The following is a 21,551-nucleotide window of genomic DNA, read 5'->3' as shown; positions in this document are numbered from 1 at the left end:
TGCAGATTACTTACACGATTACACCTTGATTTGAGAGCAGGTTGAGAATTAGGATAGTTAAGTGGACTTAGAGTCCCGGTCCGGCTCTTATAGAGCCAGATGAATAAAAAGTGCAGATACTATTGTTCTCCTACAGCCACATCTTCCCCCGCTGCAAGTCAATGAAGTCAAATCAATAACTCCTCTTCTTAAAGCTCTGTCACTGTCTCTCTCTCTCTCTCTCTCTCTCTCTCTCTCTCTCTCTCTCTCTCTCTCTCTCTCTCTCCCCTCGGGCTTATTCTGACTTTATTTATTCTGTCTTCCTCTCTTATGCCTCTCTCTTCCTCTCATTCTCTAAGGATCTATATTTGAGTCTATTTCTCTCTAATTTGATTCTTCTCTTCCGATAAGATACTCCTCCCCACCCTCCCACGAAAAAAAAAAAAAAAAAAAGAAACCCCTCCCTACTCCCTCCCTCCCTTCCCTCCCTGGTCCCCTTGCCCTCCTTCTGTGGTACTAACATTTTCTTCTTCTTCTCCTTCTCTAATCTCGTGCATTCATTGCCCACTCAGGTGGCACGCCCATACGAGGTAAGATCGCTGGGAGGACCAACATGACACAGTGGCCTGATTCCTTTTCAACCCCTGGTTCCTACTTGTCACGCAGATCTGAAAAAAAAAAAAAAAAAAAAAAAAAATCTCTGGGTGGATTAATCAATGTGGGTTAAGTCCAGAAAGACTCGGCCACATTGGTTTCCACTCATCCTGCTGTTTCAGATCGGCAGTAGGTGCAGGAGGAGGGAATTGGAATTCAGCATATTCATTAAATGATGACTTTTAATCACCTCTCCTCTTCCCGTCTGTCATCCTCTCATCCGTCCATCTCAGCCTCCACGTTCACTTTGTCACACAGAGATCCATCGCTTCCTTCCTCGCCATCGTCTGATCTCTCCTTTGTGTCCGTTAGCTTAACATCATTTAGCTTTTTAACATGGAGTTTGATTTAAAGCATGATTTCTTTACAACTCGTATTGATTTATGTGTGTTTTTTTTTATTTTGAGCTATCTGGTTGTTGTTGTTTTTTTTACACCGGATTTACTTTGACTTTGTTGTTCATATTTTTTTTATTTTTTATGAAGGGGGGGTCTTCACCTAAGCTTGACCCCGCCCTCTCCCTCTATCTTATCTGTTTTTTGTTTTTGCCCAATCAAACGTCCCAGTTTTGCTTTTCCCCCTCCCAGCTGTTATTCGCTCAGCCTGAAAAGTCCAGATGGCGAAGACTCAGACACACGCGCAGACACCATCGTGCTCTCACACACACACACACACACACACACACACACACACACACACACACGTACAGACATGTCGTCATGTTTTTTATTTTTTACCATCACTCTCTTTTCTCTCTCATCACCGATAAAAAGCCCCAAACAACCACTTTTTTGATAAAGTTTTTATGGGCGCTTTTTTGCCTTACCACCCCCATCTTTAAATTTGATTAAAAAACAAAACTCAGGTTGACTTTTTGACCGTTTTTCTACTTTCAGGGAGCGAGAAAGCGTCGGTCCCTTCCCAAGGCTTTGCGTATGTCGTTCCTTTTTTTTGTTTTTTTTCTAACCTGTTGACCGTGACGGCGGTCGGTCGATGTCTGTACCTCCTTACTGGGTGTGTTTTATAAAAAAAAAAATGACATCACACTCCTGATCCCATTGGTGGATCCGAAAAAGTGGGGTTGGGGATATTTTATTGCCATGGCAATAATCTCTGTGACTTTTTTTTTTCCCTCCTTGAATATTTGAACTGCTCTACTTAACGTAACAGCATCTTAATTTCAGCAAGGAGTTTCCAAAACACAACAAAGTGTTTGTGAGCGGATCTCTCCACGCTTTGAGCTGCTTCTTTTCACTGTCTCTGCCTTGCATGAAGACGACGCTCGGTGTTTTTGTAGGCTTTCTTTCAGTGCTTTTTTTTTTTTTTTTTTTTTTCCTGCTCATTTTCTCAATCAGGAAGCTGACCCGTGTTTTGGGCAGATTCTTGCTGACAGTGGTAGAAAACTTGTTCAGAGCTCCCTGTAGACTTGGCGCCCTTTTAAGCCCCCCCCCCCCATGTTCCACAAAACAAAGTTCAGCTTGTTTTTGCTGAAAGAAAAAAAAAAACTCCCTCAGACTTCATTTACCCTTTATGCAGCTCTTCCCATTATCTGTGTTGTGTTTACTGCTCTGTATTTATGGATGACACTGGATTATTCCACGTGGATGTAACCGCTCTTTTCTTCCTCACTATCTTTCTGTGTGACTCCCTCTCCTCCTCTCGTCTCTGTCTCCTTCTCTTCTTCTTCTTCTCCTTCCCTCCATCCTAACAGGTGCCCTGCAGATAGAGATGAGCGAGGAGTCGGACCAGGGCAAATACGAGTGTGTGGCCACCAACAGCGACGGGACGCGTTATTCCACCCCGGCCAACCTCTACGTCCGAGGTAAGAGCCGGCTGTGTCTGAGTCCAAGCAGAGCTTTAACCAAACCTCGAGTCCGAGTTGGATTCAAGTCCTGAGCTGTTCCCTTTGGCACTTTAGTGTATTTATCTGATTAATGTGAATGCTACGTAGCTTAGCTTTAGCGCTCTGTTATCTGTCTGTGTCTCGGTCTTACAGGCTGTGATGTTGTGACATAGAGACCAGTGATCTTTACATCGTCGTGGATGATGCTGAGCTGTGCATGTTTTCAAAGTCACTTCTTCTTCTACTGTTCACTTTCAAACATCAGATCATCCAAAGGAACATTTTGGCGTCCCGCTCAGAGGACGTGGAGCGCCCGAGTGCAGCTCTGTAACTCCAAACTGTTTCCCTGTACGAACGTCAGCAGACGTGTGGAAAACACATTTCATGTGTTAACGTTAGATTCTGTCTGATCCTGTTGTCGTGTCGTGTGTGGAGATTTTTTAAGTGATAAATGAAGTGACAGCGCTGTGCTTGATGCTCCAAAGAGTTCACTGCTGATTAACTCAAAACTACCTGACACCCACTTACTGTTATTTAGATTTTTTTGGGTGGGCCATTTCTGCCTCTGTGGAAAGGACAGAGCTGAAGAGAGAAACAACAGACTGTAGCCTCCACACACGGCACTCATGCTCCTGTTATAATTTGTTAACGCCGTTTGCTCAATCCACAGTGATGTGTGCGCTCGTCACATCACACCGACACACGAACAAGACTCGCACGTGAACGCTCATGCAGATAAAAACACGTGTCAGCCTTCACCGGAAAACGACATAAATCATGAGGACATGATTCAAATAACTCCTCTCCGTCTTCAATGCGCTGAATGCTCGAGTTCTGGTTCAGTTCTGGTTCAGAACTCGAGCGGGACTCGAGCCCGATTCCTGGACTCCAGAACGACATCTTAAACCGGGTTGAAATGTGTGCGTTTTGATCCGTCATATAAATGTGAGAGGACGCACGATGCTGTGTTTTATAACTCTTGTCTGTAGAGCGATCAAACGGAGAGCTTCAGAAAAAAATAAAAAAAATAAATCGGGGTCGAGAGTTTCACTCAGGCCGTTAATCTCTCTGCCCTCCTCTCTTAGCCTTGTGACCTCAGAAGAAAAAAACAAACAAAAAAAAACCTCAAATCATTTTCTGCTTAAAGACACAAAATCTGACAGGCATCACCCGTCCTCGGGCTGCGTCTCCTTCAACACACATACAGACGCGTTCGGCGCTCCAAAACGCCAAACATTTTCATCTCCCCGTGGCCTTTTGCTCCGTTGTCTGCCCCGCGCGCAAGACAGATAAATATATAAAAAAAATAACAGAGAGGCTTTAAAGAGACAAGCGTGATCTTTCTGAGTCCAACTTCGCTCCGAGGGATTCAAAAACAAACACGCACGGAGACACACATCCGTGTCCTGAGCTACACACACACACACACACACACACTGCAGCGAGGCAGTGATGTGCGTCTAACAGTGCTTGCAGGGCCAGTAAAACATTGCAGTGCTGCTCAGTGAGTGTTTGACAGGAGGTCTGTGGAGACAGCCGTCAGAAGAGGCTGCCGAAAAAAAAACAGGAAGGCTTTCAGCATCACACTGTCCTTCTATTGCCTCTCTCTCTCTCTCTCTCTCTCTCTCTCTCTCTCTCTCTCTCTCTCTCTCTTTTCCTTTTTCTCTTTAGATTCCTCCTCACTGTGTTGCCACCTTGCCATGCTCTTTTGTCTAACTTGTTTTCCTCTCTGTGTCTCCCCTGTCTCTTCTCTGGTATTTCCCTCTCTCTCTCTCTCTTTTTCCTCTTCTTCCTCCTCCTCCTCCTCCTCCCGCCGCGCTCTGTCCTCCCTCCCTCCCTCTGCAGAGCTGCGAGAAGGTTGGTACAGTAACGACTGTGTGGCTCCTTTTTGTTGAGTCTCTCCGAGTATTTTTCTTTTCTTCCATTAAACGGCCATTTGTGTTTGTGTGTCTGAAGCCGTGCAGTACTGAAGGTCTAAACCTTTACAGTTCACTCCTTTGAGATATTCTGTACACTGCCTTCTCCTCCTTTTTTCTTTTTCCCCTCTGAGTGCACGAGTGTGTGTGTGTGTGCGTGTTTGTGTGTGTGTGCTGTGAGTTTTCTTTTTTTTATTGAGTATCTTTTGTCTTTCTGTTCATGAAATATTTAATGGCGCACACCTAAAAACATCATGAATAAAACATGTAGATATCACATGCGCCCTGGTGGTGATGTAGCAGACTGTTTGAATATTTGCAGTTCCCCTTTTAATACTTAAAAAAAAAAAAAAAAAAACACATCTTAAAGTGCTAAGAAGTAACACAAAGAAAAGAAAAGAGTGTCTTTGCAGAAGAAGAAAAACACAGCGCTGACTCTCTAACTGCTTCTCTGCCGTCTGGTCGCAGTGCGTCGCGTCCCCCCTCGCTTCTCCATCCCGCCGGCCGACAGCGAGATCATGCCGGGGGGCAACGTCAACATCACCTGTGTGGCCGTGGGCTCCCCGATGCCCTACGTGAAGTGGATGCTGGGAGCAGAGAGGACCTGACGCCCTGAGGACGACATGCCCATCGGCCGCAACGTCCTGGAGCTGACCGACGTGCGCCAGTCCAACAATTACACTCTGCGTCGCCATGTCAACGCTGGGCGTGATTGAAAAGCGGTGTCACAGATTATTGTGAAAGGTGTGTGTCAGTGTGTGCATGGAGGAGGAGATAATATGTACACAGGATGTTAAGTGATGCTTGATTTGTGGCGCTGTGGCCGAAACAGGAGGAACAGGAACAGATTTGTTTGGACCTGAAAAATAACAACAGAATTATTCAGTCTTTTCTTCTGATGGTGAGTTTGAGTCCAGCCGGTTTGTGAGAAAGTCCTCGGACACACTCTGGGATACCAACGGAAGTTTTCATAAACTTTGTTGCTCTTCTTATGGGAGGCACGGCTTTTTTTTCAAATGTAAATTATTCATCTGGCGTCTGGAACATTCACGTTAAAACCTCCCGGTGATACGGCGGCCATAATTAAGAGGAAGAAGAAGAAGAAAAAAAAAAAAAAAGAAAGAAAGAGAAGTAACTCCAGCCTTTGGAAGTGTTGTGGAGAAATGTTTTGTGTTTGATTTTAAAATTTAAATTCAAATTGTTCAAGTTGAAACTGTCTTTGATGATTCATTCGAGTTTATTTATTCATTCAGTCAAATTGTTTTGTTTTTTTTCAACTCTGCAACTTATTTGTTCATATGATCTTCAGTTTTAAGATAAATGTACAGATATTTGATCTCTCTCTCTCTCCCTCTCTCTCTCTCTGTCTCTCTCTCTCTCTCTCTCTCTCTCTCTCTCTCTCTCTCTCTCTCTCTCTCCTCTCTCCTCTTCTCTCTCTCTCTCTCTCTCTCTCTCTCTCTCTCTCTCTCTCCTCTCTCTCTCCCTCCTCTCTCTCTCTCTCTCTCTCTCTCTCTCTCTCTCCTCTCTCTCTCCTCTCTCTCTCTCTCTCTCTCTCTCTCAGCTCTGCCAAAGGCTCCTGGCAGCCCTGTGGTGACGGAGAGAACTGCAACAAGCATCACACTCACCTGGGATTCAGGCAACCCCGAGCCCGTCTCCTACTACATCATCCAGGTGAGGCTCGGACATGGAAACCTTTAAAAACACATTTTATACAGGTGTTTACATTGTTACAGCTGTTCATTGATATGAATCGTTCCCAAACAAACACATAAATAAACAAAATAAAACACGGGGCCAAGGATGTGAGACGCTGCTTCGATGAAAGATAAGTGAAAATGCATTCAAATGTTAAACACAAAGCCAACTTAAAGCCACTTGAATATTTCATTCAGCAAAAGTTGCACACCTACAAAGTATGGTTTTAACCTTTGCTGGTTGCTATGGAGACGATGTGTCCTGTTTCTCGGTGTCACACAGCTTCAGTACATAGCTGGAGCATGAGCTCGCGTCTCCTTTGTGCAACTCTAAATCTTCTTCTCTCTTCTTCTCTTGCGTCCGTCAGCACCGGGCCAAAGGGTCCGAGGACCCCTACAAAGAGATCGACGGCATCGCCACCACGCGCTACAGCGTGGGCGGCCTCAGCCGTACTCCCACTACGACTTCCGGGTGGCAGCCGTCAACACCATCGGCCAGGGCCCCTCCAGTGATGTGGTGGAGGCTCGCACGGCTGAGCAGGCCCCCCTCCTCACCTCCCCGACAGGTACACCACCAACCTGGCTGACGCACAAGTCTGTAGTTTGAATCCATTATTTAAGTTTCTCTGAGAATAGCTTCCCCTCACACAGCTGCCGTTCAGGGTGATGTAACAGAGTGTTACATAAATCAAGTGTCCGTCAGCGCTGATTCCACTCTCAGGTCGTTTTTAGTTCTTAGCAACTAAAACTTTATTCAGCAAAACTTTCCCAACAAAGCCTGTTTGATCTCACTTCATTCCATAGCTGTGATAAATCCTTGATTCTGATTGGACAATCAAGCATAGCGACAGTCTGCTATCCCTGTATGGCACACTATTAGCATGACGAGCAGACGGTTGGGTAACAGTAATCACACAATCTGAGGGACTATAGAAAATGTCAACATACTCACTTACTGGTGCCGCCCCAAAATATCTTCAACCCTGATTGGCTGTTAGGATTTCATGCACTCTTTGAAACATAGCCAGTAAAGGGTTTTTTTGCGTGTTAGGATTTTGTGGGCTGCACCTGTGATGGCCAATCATTTCAAAGAAGGGCCCAAACCGACCCTGGCCACCACAGGGGCCACCCCAAAATAATCCCAAATTTGCCAATTAGCTTAAACTAATTGTTAGTTAAAACCGATTTAAGTTAACTTAGTTCAAACCGACCAATAAGGCTTTATTTGTAAACGGCTGTGAGAAGTTTTTTTTTACTTTGCACATTTATTTCATATAAAACAGGATCAAATGAAAATAACAACGCTCTTACATGCAAAAACACTTTAACTGGGGAATGTTTGAAACACTGCCCGTTAAAGTTTGACTTAAATTGTGACTTTGAACATTCCTCTTTTTGTGCCGTTAAGTAAAAAAATTAAGAATATAAATATGTAAATAATATCTTGCTATAGCTTGTGAAATAAAATAGATTTAATTGGTGAAGTTAAATAGGGTAAGAGATTGATATTTATTGGTGTGTGGGTGTGTGTTTGCGCACACTTCACACTTCAGGCCACCCCTGCATAAGTCACTTGGGCCAGAAAAAAAAAAAAGTGTGGACACGCCCCTGCACAAAGTCAAAACATGGAGGAGGCCGGAAAAAAAAGTGCTTCGCTGATTTATGGCGGACCTGTAGGTCATGTCTCACTTCATCATCAGGGGAAATGTGAGTCAGCGCCGACACGGCTCGCACTGTAGAGTCCAACAGAGTGTTTTGTTTAGCTGTGGAAATGCATCATTTCCAAATCAATACAAGTGTTTAAAAATCAATATTCGGTGACATTTTAGTGATTTTTTTAAGTATCCCTTTAGGAAGCGGGGATGATAGAACTTGTCACCCTGTCGCTGTAACCTGATCACGACACATTATTCCTCGCGGCGTTGGTGATAAACGCTCTGTGTTGTCTGCAGGTGAGAGGCCGCATGCTCAGCACCACGACAGCAATCATCCACTGGGATGAACCCGAGGAACCAAACGGACAGGTGGTGGGCTACAGAGTCTACTACACCTCCGACAACACGCTGCCAGTCAACCAGGTGTGTGTCTGCACGTATCAGCCGTCTAATCACTCGTGACATGTGCTGTCTGCGTTTAGTCAAATACACCAGCGTGCACCTGTGTGTCTGCTTCCATTCACGCGTCCTGTCGTCCGTGCTTGTCTCGTGCAGTGGGAGAAGCAGATGGTGCGCAGCGCCAACTTCATCACCATCCAGAGTTTGACTCCTAACAAGACTTATTACATCCGAGTGCTGGCCTTCACCTCAGTGGGAGACGGCCCGCTGTCCCAGGACCTGCAGATCATAGCCAAGACTGGAGGTGAGCGAGGGAGTCCAAAACATGGCAGCTCAAATCTTAGCAGGAGTATTTTTATTATTTCTCTTCAACCCATATTGACCTGATTAGCCAAAATAAACAAGATATTACAAGCAAAAAAAACAACTTTGCTCATCCGTGGTAAAAGAAGCTGCCAATTTAGTCTAATTACAAGCAAGCAGGCCTTGTGTTTTGCTCTATAAATGGCTTTTATTTTGAAAGTAAATTAGCCAGAAATATCTTTACTTGATGTTTAATCATCTTTTGCTTCCCTGTCTCCGTAGTTCCATCACAGCCTTCAGACTTTAAGGGTGAAGCCAAGTCTGAGACCAGTATCCTGCTGTCCTGGGTAGCCCCACCCCAGGGTGGTCCCGATAACCAGATCACAGGATACGAACTGGTCTACCGACGGGCCGATGACACGGAGGAGGTGAGACAAAGAACGTTTTGAAGCCTCTTTTTCACACATTGAGCTCCTGAAGGTTTCACAGGATGGCGCTGAAATCAAAGTTATTTTTTTCACACTTCCACCTCACAGCGGAGACTTGGCCTGTCAGATGGGGGGGGGGGGGCAGGAGGAGGGAGGGGTGGGGGCTTCTCAGGAGGTCGGATATGAAATAAATCATCCAGAAAAGGACGCTGGAAAGAAAATATCCCAGTAAAATGAAACAATCTGTCATTCGGGTTAAGACTTGAACTTTGACTTTTTAAGTTTTTTTTTTTGTTTTGTTTTTTCAAACACTATTTTGTATTATTTGCGTCTCGACGGTAACCAGACGTCTCGACTGTCTCTGTGTACCCGCAGAAGAAAGTGAGCTTCGAGCCGACCGCCTCCTACCTGCTGAAGAACCTGAAGCCTTTCTCCTCGTACACCTTCCAGCTGGCTGCAAAGAGCAAGCACGGCATCGGGGCGTACACCAACGAAGTGTCCATCGAAACGCCGCAGACGCGTAGGTCCAACCACAAACAGTGACCGTGTGTGAATGTGCGCGAGCGTGCTCGTCGACGAGAGAGAGAAACCTCACAGTTTTGACGATGCAAAAAATGAGGATGAACAAAGTTAAAATCAGATCTGACGTCATGTATTTGTGAGTAAATTTCCAGTTTGACATTTGTTGTCTGAGGCGCCTGCAGCCTAGTGGTTAGTGCGAAGCTGTCTGCACGGGTTCGAATCCGACCTGTGGCTGCATGTCATTCCCTTCTCTCTCTCTCTCTGATATCTTTCTGGCCTTGTTGCTTTTACGAGCCAGGACGGCTGATGAGAGAGGCTATATGCGCCCTTCTCCCCCCCCTAAATCTGACTCCATCCACTCTCCTGCCTCTAAGAGGAAATTTGGCATCCTCTGCTTTTTTTTGCATCGTCACAAAGAGGTGTTTGAACTCAGACCTCAGATCAGATATTTCAACAATATTTCACAAAAAAGCTGCCGATACTTAATCAACCCTCTGAAACGAAGATGTTAGATATCGATCTGAGGTCTGTAAGAGAGTGAGTAAAAGAAGGTGAGAGGTAGCTAGAGATGAGAGGCCCGTCACGGATCACACAGGCTTTGGTAGGCTGTAAGGACAAGTAAGTTATGGGCAGGTATGTTTGTGTGTACTTCTTCCGTAGTCGTTTTTGTGTTGTGCATCTTTTTGAAGTCATCCACCCGTTTCCATCGATCAAACATTTCTACCAAACACAGATCGACACCCATCATTCAATATCTTTGTTCGGCCATCTTGCTTTCTAGACACATTTTTTTTATGTTTTTCTTCGTAAAAGCTTCTGTTCTCCAGTGTTTTGTTTTCATTTTATGTTTCTTTGTCTTTTGTTCTCTGTCTCTCGTCGACTCAACTTCATCCCCATTCCTTTCACGGCAAAACCTCACCTCCTCACCCACCAATAACAACACGCACACACGACCAAATATAACACGGCTCCACCCAAACAACAACAACAACAACAACAACAACAACCCCTCCTCCAACAAACCGGCCCAAAAAAATCAGTTCCTTCAGCACCTCCCCAGGACATCACATGCACCAGCCCCAGTTCTACCAGCATCCTGGTAAGTTGGGCTCCGCCTCCTCTGGAGTTTCAGAACGGCGTCATTACGGGATACTCCATCCAGTACTCCACCACCAAGGGCAACAAGTCGTCGAAAAGAATCGACGGGATATCTCCGGAGAGTTCTCCGTATCTCCTGGAGAACCTTGAGAAATGGGCTGAGTACGGCATAACGGTGCGAGCTCAGACAGAAGCCGGGGACGGACCCGAAAGTTTACAGCTGCTTATCCGCACTGAGGAAGATGGTATGTTCCTAAACGAAACCCCTCCCTCCCCCTCCCCTCTCTACCTGTCGTAGCGTGATGCGCCTCACTAACAAAGCTCAAAGCATCCTTAACTAACAACAGGGCTCTTCCCCCTATCCTGTGAAGGCATTTGTCTCTCCTTGAGCTTCAATCTTAACGGATAATCCATTTAAGAGCCGCTGTCAGACCCTGTGATTCCTCCATAACCGCCAGAAACCTCCGACATCCGGAAATCTCCTCTCGCTGCTCCCTCACCACCGCCTTCCTCGTGTCAACGACAAACCCCTTTTTTTTTTTTATCAGAATCTTTTTTTCCACACTTTTCCTTTTCTTCTAAAAACCCCCCCGACTTTATTATGATGAAGGGGTCGTTGGTTTTCCTCTTTTTTTTTTTTCCACTAACCAGCACCAAATCAAACCCTTTTTCCACGGCTGTACCTTGGCTCTTCCACACCTTGGCTTTGACCCCGTCTGAACCCCCCTCAGCTCTAAGACAATTGTTTTATGGTCTTTAAAGTAGCCTGATTTCCTGTGTTTGTCATCGCTAATATTTTTCACATCAATGCCTTACTTCTGATAATCCCAGTGTCTCAGCTGAGCTCCAGCTTTCTTTAAAGTGCTTACATATGGGATAGTCAGATAGCAAAAAGGTGACTGAAGTTTTTTCTCTCAGTATTTTTTTTTTTTTGGAGCAGTGTAGTTTTTGGCAGGACGAGAGCCGTTTTTCCTGATAACAGTATTTTCTCTTTGACTGCCTGCCTGCCACTGTTTATCTGCCCATGGCAACAAATCCTTTTCTATCTACCATTCTTATCTTCTTCTACATTTGCTTCTTATCCTCCACTACTTTTTTACTCCATGTTTTTTCCTCAAGCACTCATTTTTCTTTTTTTTTCTTTTTTTTTTTTTTTTTACTATTTTGAATTTTCCCCAGACATCAGAGCAGCTTTAGATTTTTTGGAGGGTTGTATTTTTTTTTACAGCCTCTGGGTATTTTTTTTTATCAGGCCCTGAAACCGTTTTATATTTTTGATAAGGGGGGAAAAAAACCCAAAGTTGTTTCGCGTAGACTTGAGAGGTTTGAGCGTGCATCATCTGTGACTCTTGACCTCTATCCCAAAATGCATGTTTTAGTTCCAAGCGGCCCTCCTCGAGGGGTGGAGGCAGAGACTGTGAACGCCTCGGCCGTTAGGGTGAAATGGCGAGCACCTGCCCCCGAAAAGCAACACGGTCAGATCCGAGGCTACCAAGTCCACTATGTGAGGATGAACTACGGAGAGCCGCAGGGTCAGCCCTTCATCAAGGACATCCTCATTGAGGACACTCAGGTAACACGAACCAAATCTGTGCAAGTGTTTAGAGACGTCTGATTTTATAGAATCATAATAAAATGACATGTTCACTCACACCAACACAAGGGTTGACCTTTCTTTGAGATGAGAGAAACATCATGACGCCATCTGTCTACGTCGACCAGATAAACATTTGATTGATTTCCATAATTTGTTTTTGAACAACAGCTCAAAGATTCAAATCTGGCATCGCTTCGATATTATCTGAGACGCCTGAGTGCAGTACACCAAACTGAGTGATGCAGCATGAATTCAGGCATCAAAATGGGGTTTACCATCAGCCTCCAATGATTGAGCTGTAAAAAAAAAAAAAAAAAGAAGCTAATTTAAAGATATCTCTGAAAGGTCATCCCTAAATATTAAACAATTTGTTTTTAGTTATTTAAAGAAAAAGGGAGGGTTACTTACTCTAACTTTATAATACCAACATAAACAACAACATCCTTAGTTACGATATGAAAATATCAGAATCAATATCGATATATAATGAATCAGACCCTGATATAAAGTGGATCGGTGCATCTCTCCTCGCTATTTTAGATGTTTAAAGTTTCTCTCTTTAAAAAGAACAGCTGATGATGAATCTGTTTATCTGGATGCATCTTTGGGGATTAAAGAACTTTGTGTGACTGTAAAGACTTTTTCACTGATGTCACTTTTCTGTTTTATTCCTTTTTTTTCTCCTCCCGTGTTTCTTCGTACAGTGGGAAAACGATGACTCAGCTGAATACGTGAGTAAACCCTCCTCTCAGTGTCATATTTGACTCTAATAATCACAGCAGAGAATAGATGAGTCAGAGACTCCAAATCATCAATCATAGCTCTTAAACCTCCTGATGGTTTTATACCAAAGACATGTCTTTAAATGTCTTTTTCTCCCCGGACTTTAAACTAAAAAAAAAAAAACTAAAAAAAACAAAGATAAGAGATCATATGAGTCATAACGGGATATTGGCAAAGTTGGACGATTGTTGATGATTTCTATGAGCCAAGAAATGAAGAAACGATTGTGTTTAGTCTTGAGAGACGAGGCTTAACGAGTGTTTAGTGTGTGAATAGTTTTTTATTTTTATTTTTTTTTGTCACACATTGTGAGCTCTTTGGAGATAATTGGATGGAGTTATATCTCATGCTTCACTTCAAAAGCAGACACAGAATATTGTTCCTGGCCTGATGAAATACTGTTGTTGTAGAGACAGGCTGAGTAATTGTCTCCACTTTATCAGACAAAAAGCACAGAATTGCACCTTTGATCCCCCAGGCTGTACCTGTTAGACCACTTTTGACCGCTCTGACCCAGACACATTTTTTTTTTCTTCTATTAAATTGAAGGACTGCTCATTGTCCTGAGGGAACACGGGAGTATTTCTGATCGTGTTGTGTCTTTGTGCTTCTGCAGGATGTGGTCCTCGGAGATCTGAAGGCAGACACGTCCTACTCGGTGTCAGTGGGGGCTTACACCGCTAAAGGTGATGGGGCTCGCAGCAAACCTGTGTCAGCCTGTACAGCCATGCCATGTAAGTGTGTCCCCTCACACTTTTAACCTACACACAAAAACACACACACACACACAATCAAATATACGGAGCGTGTTTGGGACGTAGAACGGCTACAAATATGGATTTTGTGTTTTCACGTGGAGATACTTAAATCAGTCATCGGCACATATTTAGTCAAAACTAAGTAATAATATAATAACAGAAGAACTAATGAGACAATAGTCTGTGCAGCCAATGAGGTGGCATCTCCTGGGAGCTGAATCATGTTGCTTTGACTGAGCGTCTGATCAGATCTGCAAAGTTTCGATTGTTCAAATATTAAACTTAAAGCAACAATGACGAGTTTTTAGACTGAAATGAGTATTAACGTCTCTCTACGAGCTTCAAAAGCAAGCAAGCAAGTCCATCAACGACTGGGTTGATAAATCCTATGTGGTCATTTTTTTATGGTTGAAAAAGTGCTGTCAGAGGGGGGGGGGAGGAGTCACACAGAGTTAGATACAGCCCACTGCAGAAACACCAATCGACTTTTATTTCACATATATTTTACTGCAGACATTTACAGTGAGTGCTGCGTTTGACTGTTTAAAAAAATAAATAAATTCAAATACAACAAAAACATGATCAGGTTCTGTTTTGACCACAGGGGGCAGCAAAATCAACACAAATTAAAATATCCTCACTTGAGCTTTAATGTCAGTTTTACAGTTTATCCACACTGCAGAAAAAAATAGAAAAATGACGTATAAATGAAATAAATAATAAAAACAGGCGACAGTGCTGCTTTGTAGTGATGACAGTTTATTATTACCCAACACATGATCATGTCGTATGTCGCTCTCTGTCAAACCTTGTAAGTCCGTCTTTCGGTGCCGTCTTTATTACATGGTCACGTTTTGTTTGAGACTTCGAATAATGCGCTCTGCAGTTATCCTGAAAAGATCTTTTTCCTGACTCTGTCTCACTCCTGCTCTCTCTCTCTCTTTTCACCTCTTTTTTTTTTTAGTGCCTGAGAAGCCCAAACTGATGGTGAGTGCTACTGATTCAAGCACTGCTCTGCTTCAGTGGTACCCACCACAAAACCCACCCACCCCTCTCCTGGGGTACCGCCTCACCTTCGGCCGTGTCGACGTCCTTCCCTTTACGGTTGTTGAGTTCCCCACCAAGGAGAACCGCTACACCGCGCAGGACATTCACAAGGGAGCCAACTATGTGTTCAGACTCTCGGCCCGGAACAAAATGGGCTACGGAGAGGAGGCTGTAAAGGAAGTGACTACTCCAGAAGACGCCCCGAGTGGATACCCTGAAAATATAATCTCCCTGGAGGCCTCTGCCACCACTCTGCGTCTGGAATGGAAATCAGTGCCGCTAATTGAGCAGAATGGGAAAATTGTGAAGTACTCGGTGCTGTACAAGGATATAAACAGCCGAGGGAACGCCTCAGAAGTTGTCGTGCCCGCTCCAGGGTCGAGCGTTTTGCTGGAGGGTCTAAGTGCCGACACTGTGTATGATGTCAGGTTGTGCGCGTTCACATCCGTAGGCCCCGGGCCGTACAGCCCCGGTGTCCAGTGTAGGACACAGCGGCTGGATCAAGGTACGAGACTCCCACTCACTTCCTAACAACCCGCCCTCATCCCTCAGGATGCAACACGCGCTTCCTAACATTGCACACCCACATGCACATACAGAGAGTCATTCACACAGCATCTGGTGACAACATCCTAAGTGTCCTTTTCTCGTTGTCTTGTCACTGTAGTCTTAGATCCTACGTCCTTTTCCCAAAACAAGGTAAGAGTCTTGGGTCTTGGGCGTGATCCTTTTCCTGTAACACTCACTGTGTGTTGACCAGCGCACTTAGCTAGCTTGAGACTGGTACTAGAGAGTTGTTCACAGGTAAGGTCTTTACTTTTGGTCCAGTCGAGGGATTTGAGAAGACTCCAAGCTTATTTTTTTTTGTTTATTTTTGTTTGTTGTTGTGTGTGTTTTTTCTTCACCCTAGTTTTTGCTGCAAACTTCCGAGTTAAAGCTTCCATGAAGAACTCTGTTCTGCTGTCCTGGGAGATCCGAGACAAGAACCCCGCCCAGCCGTTCACCGTGAGTTTATTTACATTTTATCAAATGTGAATACAGTCGGATAAAACGGGTCGTGTCTTAAATGATGTTCAAAGAAACGACAGGAAGGGTGCAAGTAAAGGTTTCAGAGGGGGGGATGAAAACTACCTGTTCAACAGTGACTCGCTCAAAAAGTTTTTTTTTTATGTTAAAAAACTTTGTTTGGCTAGATTTGCTTGTGTTTAGTTGCATTTAAGAATATCAACCCCTTATGGTGCTGATGGCCTAGAGGCTCGTGGTCTTCCAAGCGGACCGCCCGGGTTCAAGTCCAGCATACAGCTCCTTTCCTGCATGTCATACCCCACTCTCTCTCTCTCCCCCTGATTTCCTTCTAATGTCTCAATAAAGGGTTAAAAAGCCCCAAAATAAATCTGAGATTTTTTTAAATTGTTTTTTTTAATTCTTCTGTTTCGATGATTGATAAACTCGTGGGCATATTGGGAAACATGAACAGCTGTAGAGCCTTCAGAAAGAAAGAGATGGAGGGATTTTTAAGATCTAAGAAGCTGTGTTTATTTTATGCCTTACATCATTTAACTTTGGTCTGTTTGTCCAGATCCTGTACGGGAAGGGCCAGTCTGTTGAAGTGGATGGGAAGCTGACTCAGAAGCTGATCACTGGTTTGGAGCCGGACACCCAGTACTCCTTTCTGCTCACCAACCGAGCCAACAGCGCCGGCGGTCTGCAGCACCGCGTCACCGCCACCACCGCCCCCGACATCCTTAGAACCAAACCCACAGTGGTGGGGAAGACCAACGCCGACGGGATGGTGACCGTGCAGCTCCCGACGGTGCAGACCACGGCTAAAGTCAGGTAGTGATCGAGTGATCGTGAACGAGTTCCAGAGAATGAGAGAAAGTCATTTCTAGATGTGAAGATTTGTGCAAATCACCTGTGCAGAATTTTCTCCAATTAGGATGTTTTCAAACGCTGCTGTGAGGTAATTTTTCCCATCTTCTTCCTGCTGCTGCTGCTGCTTTTCATTTATTGGTCTATCAGCGGGGATTTCTCCGAGTTGGCAGCAAAGCAAGTCGGAGAACTCCCACAACAGGCCAAATGAAACACAAAGCTGATAATCTCATCAGCTTTTCGTTACCAACAACAAATACAGATGCCAAGAAGAAGAAGTAGTCCCTCAGCCTTAACAGTACAACCTGATCACTTAGCTGCTACTTACACGTTCTCACAGGGGTTTCCCTGCAGTTCGTTCCTGTCACTATAGAATACATTCGATTCATTTCTCTTTAATTGCAATGAAACCAAAAACCTTTCCCATTTTGTTACACTCTTACAAAAACGTGGAAGCGTTTGTTTCCATTTTTCACACTGATAAAAACATTTTCCCTTCTCTAAAATGCAAAACCAAAATATATCATTTCATATAACTCGGCATTAGAGCTGTAGCATTTACTCAGTTTTCTCCATTGACACAAATAACTACTGTATGACTTGTCACAGCGTGTGCGTGTGTGTGTGAGTGTGTGTGTGTGTGTGTGTGAGTGTTCGCTCCACTGATGAATGATGCACTGGAATGAGTCATCTATTGAGGACACGTGGACGGTTTTTGGCGTGCGTGCACATATTCCCTTCATCTGATGATTTAGCTTCTGTTTCACACTTGTCTTCAGACGAGGCCTCTGTACCAAATTAAGGTTGTGATGTCATAGCCGCGACCGCTGCAGCAACTTCCTGTATTAAATGAGGCATACTCGATCTTTAGAGAAGGAAGACTTAAGGGAACGGTTGGATATGAAGGGACTTCTTTAATGGCCCATGATAGGAAGATAAGTAGCACCTTCATGCATCACTCTATGCACGCTTTCAAAGCTCCTTTGCATCGATTTCAGCGCCCCCTGTGGACAACACATTACGTCTTATCGCTTAGCTGATTTTATCCTGTACATCAGTATTTTAAACAAAAATCTCACACAAAAGGAACTCTGTCTAACACATTTTAAAGGTTTATTTCTAGGGGCTTTTTATGCCTTTATTTTAAAGATAGGACAGTGGGTAGAGACAGCAATCGGGGAGAGAGAGAGAGAGAGAGAGAGTGGGGAATAACGTGCGAGAGGCCACAGGTTGTATTTGAGCCTGCGCCACCCTCTTGGAGGATTATAGCCTCCGTCATGTGGCGCGTGCACTGACCACAAAGCTACCAACAACAACCCTTTTAATTAACCTCGTGGCTGATGTTCTTTTCCTTTTGTTGGTTTTAAGAAGACCACAACATTCATTTCATAACCAGCTAAAAGTAGCTTTATGATATAGCATAAATCAAACCATGTTTTTTTATGTGTAGCTGTTAATAAGTAAAATAAACTTTGTCTTTAAGTCAGAAAATCTGCCTACAAGCACGTTGTTTAATTATTGAATTAAAGCTCAATAATTAAACGGCTCAACTAAAGTAAGTAAACAAAAGCGATATATATGAATAAGTCAGCAGAACTTGTTAGCCTTATAACCATGCCAGCAGTGGACTGCTGAAGTAAATGCACTCATGTTTGATGGTGATTCAAGAAGTTTCTTCCCTTTTGTGTTTTAAACTCTCGAAACTTTAAAAGGTTTGAGAGTCTTAAAAGAAAAGCAGAGTTGTATCTCTGTTTATTTCAGAGTATACTGTAAGCCTCCTTCGTCCAGTCTGCCCTCTGACAGTGATAAAAGCTAGCCAATCAGATGTATTTGTCAAACATCAGGACCTCACCATTGTCTTAGGAACAAGGTTGATTGGATGAATGTTTGAATCTCAGCTTGAGACTTGAGAAGGACTTGGACAAGTGTTAGATAAAAACATGTGGGCTCTTCTGTCATCAAATCAGCCGATTGCATTCGCTTAATACTGTATAGTGTTTATTTCCAACAAGCTTCGCTGGAGTTCCACTTGTTCCAGTGTGGAAAAAACAAAACATTTAAAGTATGCAAAACTTCAAGTAGCTGTTTGTGTAGGTTCTTTGTCATCCAGGTCCTGTAAATGTCAGAGCTCTGTGTTTTTCCAGGGACATTAAAGAGAATGTGTGCAGTGTGTCTTTTTTGACTTCAACAAAGTGCTTCTTGGTGTGTTTCAGGGGTTACTATGTGGTGGTGGTGCCTCTGAAGAAACAGAGAGGAGGGAAGTTCCTGAATCCCTGGGAGGAGCCTGACCAGATGAACATGGATGAGGTGAGACATGCAGCAGGCAGGAGATGAATCCAGTCTGAGCTTATTAAAGGACCCGTCAACGAGCTTATTGTATCATTGAACTGAACATTGTCAGAGAAATGATGATAAGGTGTGACTGTGATCACTGTGAAATACTTTATAGTGGGATTCCTCTGTTGCTTTATTTGCTTTGATGACACCTCAACACATTCATCCATCATTCATCATCCATCCATTTACCATCCATCTTCCATCCATCCATTTACCATTATTCATCCATCCATCCTCCATCCATCCATCATCCATCCTTCCCTTTACCATTATTCATCATCCATCCTTCATCCATCCATTTACCATCCATCTTTCATTCATCCAGCTTTTCAATTACGATCCATCCATCCATCAATTTACCATCCATCCTACCTTGTACCATTATTCCTTCATGATTTTACCATCCATCCATCATCCTTTAACCATCTATTTACTATCCATCCATCATCCATCCATTTACCATCCATCCTTCCTTTTACCATTATTAGTCATCCATCCGTCCTCCATCCATCCACCCATCCATCTTTCTATCCTTCCATCCATCCTCCATCCATCCATTTACCATCCATCCATTTACCATCCATCCATCCTCATTGAACCATCTCATTTACCATCCATCATCCATCCATCCATCCTTCCTTTTACCATTGTTCATTCATCCATTTACCATCCATCATCATTGAACCATTAATTTACCATCCATCCATCATCATTGAACCATTAATTTACCATCCATCATCCATCCATCCATTTATGAGCCATCCATCATTCATCCATCCTTTCATTTACTATCCATCATTCATCCATCCTTTCATTTACTATCCATCCATCCTCCATCCATCCTCCATCCATCTATCCTTCCATTTTCTATCTGCCCTGTCAGAGACTATTAAAGTACTTTGCATTGGAATGAGTCTTAATGTAATTCTAAAGTCAAACAATAGGCTTAGTCTCCTGGCTGGCTTTGTTTTCTCCCCACGGTATCAGACCTCTTTGATTTTGTTATACAAAGGTGAATGACCTTGTCATCCATTGCCTGTTTAATCCAACAATACTTTCACGTAACATATCCCGTTTAATTCCAGTCCTTGCATTTTTCCAAAGACTTCATCACCTCATTACGCCGTCCTGAAAGCCCATTCATGTGTATGAGATTGGTTTCAATAGATTTTTTATGGGGCCCACTGTCTCATTGGATAAATGACTGAGCAATTCAGTTGATGATGAAGACATTTGTGCTCAGGTGATAATGCTCTTTACAGCCCATTATTCCTCCTCTGATGAGGATTTTTGTGTGTGGGGGGAAAATGCCCTCCTTTCCCCTCCCTGTATTTTCATTAGATTTGGGTATACAACCCTGAGGATGAGGGATATAGTTTGTTTTTTTTTTGGGGGGGGGGGGGGGGGTGATATTATTAAAGTTACAAAAAGATGGCTGCATTGATTTTCTTGGTGATTTGCAGTGTGACTGGCCTTTGATGCTGCACTTTGTTTGAACTTGGCATTTATCACATGAAAATTACAACCGTTTGATGCCTCTTAGTCCCCCGTTTCTCCTGCCTCTCATCTTCTCTGTCAATCTCTTTGCTCTTTGCTTGATGAACTCCTCTGCCCGCCCCCTCCTCCTCCTCCTCCTCCCTCTCTGTTTATCTCTGTCTCTAATCGTTCACTGTGTTTCTTCCTTTTCAGCTCCTGAAAGAGATCAACAGGACCAGCATCAGTCGTGCCCTCCGCATCCGCAGGCAGGCCGGCCAATCGGATCCCAGAGCTTACGTCAGTGCCCACTTTAAGACCCTCCCCCTGGAGTTCACGCTGGGCGACGGCCGGAACTACGGTGACTTCCGCAACCGTCCGCTACAGAACGGACAGGAGTACGTTTTCTTCGTGCTCGCGCTGCTCGACCTTTCTGAGAATGTGAGTAAAAACACGAACACACAAAGTTCAACCGTCTAAATACAGGAGAGTTTGGCTTCAGTTATGTACAATGAAAGAATGTGGAGATGTCCATATTTATATACAGCCTTGCTTTGGACTAATTCATGTAAAAATGAACACAAACATATCTTCGTATTTGCAGACTATGTTCGCCACCAGCCCGTACTCTGACCCTGTGACATCATCCGATGTGGATCCTCAGCCAATCGTGGACGAGGAGGAGGGTCTGTTGTGGGTGGTGGGGCCTGTGCTGGCTGTCATCTTCATCGTCTGCATCGTCATCGCCATTCTGCTCTTCAAGAGGTGAGGACAGCCGGTTTAATCCAGGGTGAAACGGTCCTGACTGGATTAATGTGAAACTAAGGAAAGAAATCAGGATGAAGGATTAGAGTCTACACAGAAGGAGCACAGAAACTCATAAAGGATGTTCTTATTTATATTTCCAATGTAGCATCTTCAATCTAATCAACTCAAACTATTTTTAGTCAGATACTATTTCTACAACTTTGGTTACCAAGAGGGTCTAATGGATTTTATTCCCACGGCAGTAGCTCAGTGAAAAGGGACCAGAGGGTTGCCAGTTCAAGTTCTAGTGCAGGCCGTGTCTGGAGATTGGCTACAGTGGTACCAGTTCACTTCTTAGGCACTGCTGAGGTCTCCTTGAGCATGGCATTGAACCCCGCCACCACCAGCAGCTCAGGACCCCTCACAGCACACGATTCTTCTTTTTC

The 21,551-nt window shown here is 44.0% G+C and overlaps 1 protein-coding gene across 1 annotated transcript in view; it reads left to right on the top strand.

Moving 5' to 3' along the window:
- Positions 1-21,551, top strand: part of ptprdb (protein tyrosine phosphatase receptor type Db) — a 171,875-nt gene that overhangs the window by 127,617 nt on the left and 22,707 nt on the right. The window contains 25 exon segments of the mRNA XM_079336999.1: positions 552-569; positions 2,345-2,455; positions 4,861-4,988; positions 4,991-5,002; positions 5,004-5,075; positions 5,077-5,109; positions 5,112-5,136; positions 5,954-6,063; positions 6,455-6,530; positions 6,533-6,630; positions 6,632-6,652; positions 8,039-8,164; positions 8,297-8,444; positions 8,726-8,871; positions 9,247-9,391; positions 10,434-10,736; positions 11,871-12,064; positions 12,793-12,819; positions 13,488-13,605; positions 14,594-15,181; positions 15,587-15,681; positions 16,256-16,512; positions 18,762-18,855; positions 20,575-20,799; positions 20,963-21,123. Coding sequence (XP_079193125.1) covers positions 552-569; positions 2,345-2,455; positions 4,861-4,988; positions 4,991-5,002; positions 5,004-5,075; positions 5,077-5,109; positions 5,112-5,136; positions 5,954-6,063; positions 6,455-6,530; positions 6,533-6,630; positions 6,632-6,652; positions 8,039-8,164; positions 8,297-8,444; positions 8,726-8,871; positions 9,247-9,391; positions 10,434-10,736; positions 11,871-12,064; positions 12,793-12,819; positions 13,488-13,605; positions 14,594-15,181; positions 15,587-15,681; positions 16,256-16,512; positions 18,762-18,855; positions 20,575-20,799; positions 20,963-21,123 — 3,331 coding nt within the window.

Source organism: Symphodus melops, assembly GCF_947650265.1.
Source record: "Symphodus melops genome assembly, chromosome: 2".
NCBI lineage: Eukaryota > Metazoa > Chordata > Actinopteri > Labriformes > Labridae > Symphodus > Symphodus melops.
Note: the sequence above shows the minus strand (reverse complement) of the source record. Positions and strands in the feature narration are given on the sequence as shown.